Here is a 9,172-nt window from a genome sequence, read left to right as displayed (position 1 = left end):
ACTTACTTTACAAGATATCAAAATATCTTCAAACACAGTTGCTTCAAGAGTGCACAAAAGGTCTTCTCCAAACAAGTCTTCAAGATATCTTCAAGTGTGCTTCAAAAATTTCTTCAACTATACTTCAAAACTTGCTCCAAAATACTCATCAAGGTTTGTTAGCTTTCAATTTGCTTTAGAGTATCCTTCTCCAAAATTCTTCTCCAATAACTTCTCTTCAATTATGCCTCAGAGTATCCTTCTCCAAAAGTCTTCTCCAATAATTGCTCCTCAATTCTGCTTCATAGTATCCTTCTCCAAGACTACTCTTCTATTATGTTATAACTGTCACTTTTCTCCAAAAGTGTCACAAGGTAGCTCAATAAGTTACCTTCAAGCGATGCCAAAACATTGTCCTCAAAACTTCAATTTAGTCACTAGGTTTCTTCAAAATATTCCCAATAGACAACTTTAAAGAGATACCAAAACTTCCAACCAAGATCCATAGGTCTTAAACATTAAATGCCATAGGCATGAATATTTTTGGCATAAGTTTGAGCTTCACATATGCCTCGGGTCTAATAGTTTCAGTGCCACAAGTTTGAGAGTTTCAACGGGTTTGATGATGTTTCCATAGGTTCGGTAGTCTATGCACAAGTATGAAGTTTTGCCATAGTCACAGGTTCGAATTGTGTGAATCCCACATGTACGAATGCTTCGTTTCAAATGCTACAGGTCTGGGCTTATCTTCAGGTCTGAGCTGATGAGGAGTAAACCAAACTCAGGAAAATATGAGTCTGTAATAGGAGGAAGAAGTTTACTCCATAAAGGATCCGATTAGTTCTTCACAAGGAAGAGATATAGTCCAAGATCCAACCATACAAAAATGCCAACAAACCAAACAATCTTCGTCCCCTTGCTTCCTTGGTTCACAAGTTATGAACCCTTCAGCTCCTCTTCTACACTTCTAATCCATCTTTGAGCTGAGTTGGATGTTTTGAATGAGGATTCCAGCTTTGTATTTATACATATTTTCCCTACAGTGAGGAGACGTATCCCTTTGAGGAGGAGTTGACTTGCACATGTAGGCTCGTGTTAGCTAGTGTAAAAAAATATAATATTTCAACTTGTAAATTCATTTTCTCTCAAACCATGAGGAGTTAGGAGACAAGTAAATGCTTGTTAGAAATGGTTTGATGTCCTCTACAAGGTTGTGCCATCATTTCCTTGAGCTAGTGTATCCTTTGACATCAATAACATTTTTTCTTCCAACAATCTTCCCCTTTGTTATTGATGAAAACAACTTCTCATAAAATGCTTCCCTTGTCATTATGCTACTCCTCTTGTCATCATGTTGCTCCCCTTGTCATTATGCTACTCCTCTTGTCATCATGTTGCTCCCCTTGTCATATTCTCCCACTTTGACATCAATAGCAAAGGGTTGTTCTAATGTGATGCAAGAGAGATGACCCCCATCTTTTGACGAAGACGTTCAAATGCTTCTCGAGCTAGGGGTTTTGTGAAGGTATATGCAATTTGTTCCTTAGTGTGGACCTATTCCATTTTGATGTTTAATTCTACCACCTGTTCTTAGAGGAATTGATACTTGATTGGGATATGTTTTGTCTTTGAATGCATAACTGGATTCTTTGAAAGGTTGATTGCAATGGTGTTATCACGGTAGAAGGTGATGGGTTGATTTGTGTCTATGTTGACATCTTTCAAGGCTTCCTTCATCCATAGGATTTGTGTACAACAATCCGCAATGGATATGTACTTGGCTTTAGATGTGGAAAGGGATATAAATGATTGTTTCTTGTTAAGCCAAGATACAATATAATCTCCTAAGAAGAAGGCATTCCCACTGGTACTTTTTCGACTGTCGACACTTCCTACCCAATCTTCATCAATATATGTTTTCGAGGTTAGAGTTTGACCTGGATCTTGGGAGGGGCCAAGATCTTGGAGACCTGAACACTAAACACTACACTGGGAGAGGAAAGCAACAACAGATATCCATTTAGGAAACCATTTATTAAATTAATGAAGCTTATGTTTGCTACGTTGTGGAGGACCAATCTATCATTTTACAAAGTGAAGCCCATTATTTATAGCCTTTTTTAAGTTACAATACCTTGGGTAAATACCACAGGTAGATACCCTAGGTGGATATCATGGGTCAATACCATGGTAGATACCACTTTTCATTCAGCTCAATCCTCCCCCCTTAGGAAGCAATGGTCCCCATTGTGTGAAGTTCCCTCTGGGAAAGCCTTTGTTGAATAGGAGCATAATTATGGGTTTGTGGATGACCCAAAACCAAGTGTTGTTGAAAACAATGGTTTTGCATGGTTGACCCATAACCATGGTTTTGTGTATGACCCTTAACCATGAGAAACGAAGATATGAGGATAAGGATACTTTGTAATTCTTATGGGCCAATTGTGATGTCGATAGTTTGCAACCTAGCAGATGGAATTCAGTGGCAAGCGTTTTGTGTGGTTGACCCATAACCATGATGAACGAAGATCCGATGATAAAGATATCCTATAATGCTTGTGGTCCAACTATGACGCTGACAGTGTGTGGCCTAGCAAATGGACTTCAGTGGAAAGGGTTTTGTGTGGTCGACCCATAACCGTGTTGAGATAGTTCGCGTATCAATCTTCTTGGTAGAGATCTAGTGGCTTATATTTGTAAATTCTAACAGGACCCTTTCCAATAAATTTATCAAGAATTCCAAGTGCCTCCGCTATGCTTAAATGGAACACTATTTCTAAATAAGCCTAAGTTGAAGTTGGGTCTCCTACATTTTTTTATGCTCTTGAAGCTAGCCTGAGATCACCCACATTCAAGGCCCTCACCATATCATACCTGACCTTGGCATTGAGATGAACTGGAGTATCCTTCTTGTCTTTCAATGGAAATGTAACAAAAAGATATTCAACCGGAATTTGATAAACATACGAAAACATGAGCTTCAATAAAGATATTGTGCCCCACGAATGATCAAAGTGTGCATGGGGGTACTGAATGATAACAGGATTAACTTGCTTTAGTTTATTTTGCATCTCGACATACCTATTTACCAGTACAGATTGCAGCACATCACTGAAGGGAAGAGCATAGTATTTTGAAAATATTAATGGCACACATTGACTATAAATTGCCTCTGCAATACATAGGCTTGCCACTTTGTATCCAATGTTTGGAGCAAAGTGCAACGTTCCCTTTGGAACCACGAACACATCGCCAGGCTCCAGTGTTTGACAGAAGAGTTTGTTTGTACTTGACTCCACGAAGCTAGCAACTACTTTTCCTTGCAACACGTACACAATTTCACTGTGAGCCAAATGATAATAATGACATGGAAGAGAATCATCTGCAATCCACCCTCCATGAAGAGGAATATTTTTCTAGCCTCGTCAACTGTGAGCATTGAGACGAGAGCATCGAACCTTATGACTACACCTGTCATGATTGCGAAGTAGAATGAGGTGTTGTTCACCATTCCAGGCTCTGCAAGATCACTGGTGTATAGAACAAAAACAAGTTGTTTCCAGAAATTGTTGGAACATCGGAATGCACGTTCCCATTATTAGTTGTGGCCCATTTCTCCTCTTCAAAAGATTCTGGAATGGATGCTTCATGGCTTGAGTAATCTCGTTGGCTTAAACCAGGTCATTGAATTCAGCTTGTACGTTTTCGATAATTCTCACCAATGCAATGCGAGGGATTTGAGCCTAGGACTAAATCTGTACCCAAAATCCTTGCTTACCACCATGATCTTCGTAATGTTACTAAAATGTGATGCTAATAGCAGCTTCCTACGCAGCATGGACTCCATGATCTGGTGGTCGAGTCCCTGGGCTTCAGCTTCAAGTTTACAAAGGAATCCAGGGAATTATAGAAATCCCCCAGCTGATCCGAGCCTAATGGCCCAACGACCTTCACATTCAACGCCAATTCTGGGTATTTTGTGTTAACTATCACAGGCCGATAAAGTTGAGCATTGATCTGTTTTTGTGGATCTATCTTGTCAACAAGAATTCTAACATAGCCTTCAAGACCTGCTATGAAAAGAACAAGTTCTACAATCTCACTGATCCTTGTTAAGAATTCTTGTAGACTAGGACGTTCATAAACAGTCACATAGTTTATATTTTGTTTTCCTTCACAATCCTTATCAATATAAATGCATTGCAGCTCAAATGATTTAATTCCAAGTTGAGCATGGAGAAAGTGAGGCAAATTAGTTGATTCATAGGCACACACCAATGTTTCATCCAAATCAAGAACTACGGTAAGATTGTTGGCGTCCTCACAGGTGATACGAGGCTGAAGCAAATCCGAGTACTCTTTTTGTTGCTCTTCCAGTTGAGGAGAAGGAGAGGTGCAGAGCAATGATTTGAACCTGAAGAATGCAATAAGGTAGGAACTGTTGGGCATGTTTTGTTGAATGAAGGTTGCAACGAGGTGAATGAAGAAAGCTAGCTGGTGTGCATAGGTCATCCATAGCCAGCGGGCACAAGACTGTTCTTGTTTTTTCTGTTGTTTCTTCTGGTTGTGGATTGATATGTGTGTCGCCCACATTTGTTGTTCTTGTTTGTAGACAAGATCTCATGTTTGAACCCTGGTTGAAATCAGAGGATAAAAGTTGGGTAGCAAAATGTGGTTGAATTACATCATTTGTTAGGTAAGCATATGCTCCGCCGGCCATGGAAATAAAATTAATAGAGACAAATTTACTGAAGAGACATCGGTCGTATCCAACTGAGCTTCTTTTTTATTTTATGTAAGATTTGTCGTCATTTAGGGCCACCTGGTTAGTTATCGACGGATCTACAAGGAAGAAAAATTGTGAGCTCATGTGCATCAGGAAAATAATGACTAGTAGTGTCGAGCACGAGAATGCAAGCCAATATTTCCATTACGACCATGTGATCTTCATCTTGATCTTGTTCATCCGTTCATGTTCCAGAGTCTCTAATCTGGGCTTTTCTGATTTGATCATGGTCGTTGGCCGCCATAATTGTTATCACAAATATCTAAATTCTATCAAAAGAGATTGAAAGAAAGTGTTGTCTCAGCCTCTCATATGATTGTGATAGAGCTTCAAGACTCTCAGATGATTGTGATAGAGTTTCAAGACTCTCGGATGATTGTGATAGAGTTTCAAGACTCGGAGAAAATGGCTGACAGATCCTCCTTGGAAATATTTATAAAACATCAATTTCCATGGAGTCATAACTCGTTGTGATACCATTTATCCAGATTTTGGGATGGGCCAAGATCTAGGAGACCTAAAAACTACATTGGGAGAGGAAAGAAACAACACAATATTCAAGATACACACTCAATACATAGGGAAGAAAACCATTATCCATTTAAGAAACCATTTATTAAATGAAATAATCATATGGTTGCTACATTGTGAGGACCAATTTGTCCTTTGACAAAGTGAGGCTTGTAATTTGTAGCCTTTTTTAAGTTACAATATCATAGGTATACACCCTAGGTGGATATCATGGGCCTATGCCACTCTCCATTCATATCATAGTTTTACTCTTAGGGTACCATAATCCAAAATCAAGGATGTCTTTTAGATATTTGAGGATTCTCTTTACAGCTAGCATATGAAATTCTTTAAGGACTAATTAGAATATTGCCACCATTCCTACTGCTTGCATGATATCTAAGATTCTTTAAGGACTAATTAGAATATTGCCACCATTCCTACTGCTTGCATGATATCTATTCGTGAAGCTGTCATATATAAGAGGGATCCAATCATTGATTTTTAAAGAGTATCATCTACCATAGGATATTCACCATCCTTATTTTGCAACTTTTAGTCATAGGTATGCTCACAATAGCACATTCTTCCATCCCAAATCATTTAAGCATATATCTAAGATATTTTTCTTGTGATATGAACATATTTGCCCTGGTTTTAGTTATTTGAAGTCTAATAAAGTAAGATAACTCACCAGTCATCGACATTTCAAATTCTTTTGACATATTTTGGGCAAATTCATGACTCATCTCATCATCGTTGTTGGCAAAAATTAGGTCATAAACATACACAAGTGTGATTAGCAAGTCATATTTATCTATCTTGATGTAAATATTGCTCCCAGGAGCTCCTCTTTTGAAGCCTTGTTGTTGAAGATAATTATCAAGTCTAGCATACCAATCTCTTGGAGCTTGTTTTAATCCATACAAGTCCTTCTTCAATTTGTAAACAAAGTCTTTTCCTTCTGTTAAATTAAACCCTTCTGGTTGTTCCCTATATACTTCTTCGCTCAGGTCACCATTTAGAAATGTTAATTTTATGTACATTGGATCAAATTTGAAACCTTTTGAACAAGCAAATGCTAAAAACATCCTTATAACTTCTAATCGGGCTACAGGGGTGAAGGTCCCTTCAATTTGAAAGTACTCCTTGCATACCAACCTTGCCTTGTTTTTTATGATTTTTCCTTCTTCATTCATATTGTTCTTGAACACTCACTTGGTTCCTATGACATTATTGTCCTTTGGACAAGGCACTAGCTCCCATGTTCCATTCTTTTCAATTTGATGCATCTCTTCTTCCATTTCTTTTATCCAATGAGGATCCTTACTAGCTTGAGTGAAATATTCTAATTTTATCATGAATAATAAGGCAATGTCTATTTTTTGTGTATTTGTCATCTTTCTATGAGCGTGTATTCCATCATCTAATTCACCAATAATTTGATTTTTTGGGTGATGTTTTTGAACAAATTTTACCCTTGATGGAGTTGGATATGGTTTTCGGCTCCTTTTCTTCTCTTGCAGCATCTTCTTCTAGATCTCCAAGGATAGGATCTTCTTCATTGATTTTGACTTCTCTTTTAGAAAAAGTTTCATCATTCTTTACATCCATACTTTCAACTATCTTTTGCAACCGATTTTTGTAGCATTTATAGGCCTTGCTTATTGTAAAGTATCTAAGAAATATTCCTTCAACTCGAGAGTTGAACTTGCCTGGTGAATCATCATTGATCTTCATAAAACACTTACTTCCAAATATTCTGAAATATTTCACTAAAGCAGGTATTCCTTTCCATAATTCATATGGATTTTTCTCACTATTCATCTAGAGTTGTGCCCTGTTCATAGTATATACTACTACCCCAACTGCTTCTACCCAAAATTTAGGTTGGAAATCAGTTGCAAGCAACATTGTTCTTACAGTCTCTTGTATGGATTTCTTCCTTCTTTCAACCACTCCATTTCGTTGTGTAGTTCTAGCAACGGAGAGTTCCCTTTTGATTCCATGTGTTCCAAAAAATTCATTGAACTCTTTAGAAGTAAATTCTCCACCTCTATCTGTTCTTAAGCACTTGATTTTTTATTCCCTTTCATTTTCAACAAGAACCTTGAAATTCTTAGAACATTTTAGAGTTTTTTATTTAAATATTATGAAAAATACCCACATCATTCTAGTATAATAATCTACAAATAATACAAAGTACATTTCTCCTTGTAGAGCTGGAGTTTTGGTTGGTCTACATAGATCCACATGGGTGATCTCCATAGGCTTTGATGTTGAGCAATCCTTTGTCTTTAAGTTGGTCCTTATCTGCTTTCCATGTTGACATGGTGAACAAATAGCCTCTTCAAGTTTTGAAATTATGGGAATGTATCTTACTCTTGAGATTTGTTAATCTTTACCAATTTGTCAAAATTAAGATGTCCCAATCACCTGTGCCATAACCAACTTTCATCTACTTGACTTATGTAAAAAAAATCTTCTTGAATTTCACCTATAGTATATATATTACATGTTGGTCTTACTCCTTTTCCCATAATTTTTCCTAAAGAAGACCTTCTTATATCATAATCCTTGGCACTAAAAATGATATCATGTCCTTGGTCACAAATTTGGTTGACGGTAGAAGATTGTGCTTCATTCCTTCAACAAATAGTGCATTTTGTGCTTTGCCTTTTCCATTGACAAGACTCAATATGCCTTTACCAGCAATTTTAGTGGATCCACTTCCAAAAGTTACATTTCCATCCTTCTTGTCTAGCGAGATAAACTTATTTTGGTCACCAATCATGTGCTTAGAACATCCACTATCTACAAACCACTTGTTTTCCTCATTTTGTGCACACAAAGCTAGACCACATTTTTCTGTAGTGGATTCCTTCCTTCTCCAAACCTTTTCTTTTAGCTCAAGTGGACAATTTTGAGCCTCATGACCTGGATTATTACATTTCGAGCATTCTAGAATATACTTTGACAAAAGGATCAAATGAATTATAAGTCTTGATCTGATCTTGTCTCCTTGAATCAACAGAGTTATTTGGGAAATTGGACCTATACCCCCTTCAATTAACATTATTATTATTTCCATGAGCCTTGCAATGCTTAGCTTGGTGACAAAATTTTTTGCAAGAGAAACAATGACCAAGGAAATAGTTTTATACATGTTAGGATAGCCTTGGCTTGATGTGACATCTTTTTTTAGAAAAGACTTCTCATTCCATGGATTGTTGTAAGAAGATCTTTCACTTGGAATTTCTTCTCTCCTCTTGGATAATTGTGAAGAGCATCAGCATAGCTTTTTGGTATTTCTTCATGATGATCACTAGTGTTCTCTTTTGATTTGGATGATTTGCCTATTTAGCCAAGCCCTAATTTTTCATGTTGTGGTCTTTGAGTGTTGGGGATGACATCAAGGGTTTGAGAGCTTTTTAAATTTTTTTGACCTAGTCTAGTTCCTTCTTTAGAGAGACAAGTTTGGCTTCCAATTTCTCGCATATCTCTTCCTTTTCCTTTAGCTTTTTGTTCAAGACGTATTTTATCCTCTTTGCTTCTTCTTTTTCAATTTTGAGAGAGATAATCTACTTTATTTGTTTTTCATTTTCTTCAATAGCATTGAACAGCAAATCATCCACCTTTCCTTCTTCTTCTTCTTCAGTTTCATTAGTATCATATGTGAGTGCTATGAACAATACTTCACTACTTCCTACATAGTCATCGGAATCATCATTATCTCGTTTGGGAAAGAAATTCCTTTTATTTGAGCCTTTCTCCCTAGATAATCTTTTCTTAGGTTCATTTTCATCATAATCATCACTATCTTGTTCGGAAAATAAATTCTTCTTGTTTGGTCCTTTCTTCCTAAATTTTCTTCTTTCGGTTCCATCTTCATCATCA

At 37.1% G+C, this 9,172-nt stretch overlaps 1 protein-coding gene across 1 annotated transcript; it reads right to left on the bottom strand.

The window, feature by feature from the left end:
• Positions 1 to 3,792: 3,792 nt before the first annotated feature.
• Positions 3,793 to 4,428, bottom strand: LOC149143693 (putative phosphatase PSR2). Its single transcript, XM_089451906.1, has one exon. The coding sequence runs from the start codon at positions 4,426 to 4,428 to the stop codon at positions 3,793 to 3,795; it is 636 nt and encodes a 211-aa protein (XP_089308032.1).
• Between the last annotated feature and the right edge of the window lie 4,744 nt (positions 4,429 to 9,172).

Source organism: Pinus tabuliformis, chromosome X (genome assembly GCF_031772625.1).
Source record: "Pinus tabuliformis cultivar Carrire ecotype Pingquan chromosome X, CPIR1, whole genome shotgun sequence".
NCBI lineage: Eukaryota > Viridiplantae > Streptophyta > Pinopsida > Pinales > Pinaceae > Pinus > Pinus tabuliformis.
The sequence above is the reverse complement of the archived record's forward strand: the minus strand, read 5'-3'. Positions and strand labels throughout refer to the sequence as shown.

Bases quoted from the DNA above. Each gene is read 5' to 3' on its own strand.
- LOC149143693 (XM_089451906.1), bottom strand. From the start codon at position 4,428: ATGCCCAACAGTTCCTACCTTATTGCATTCTTCAGGTTCAAATCATTG.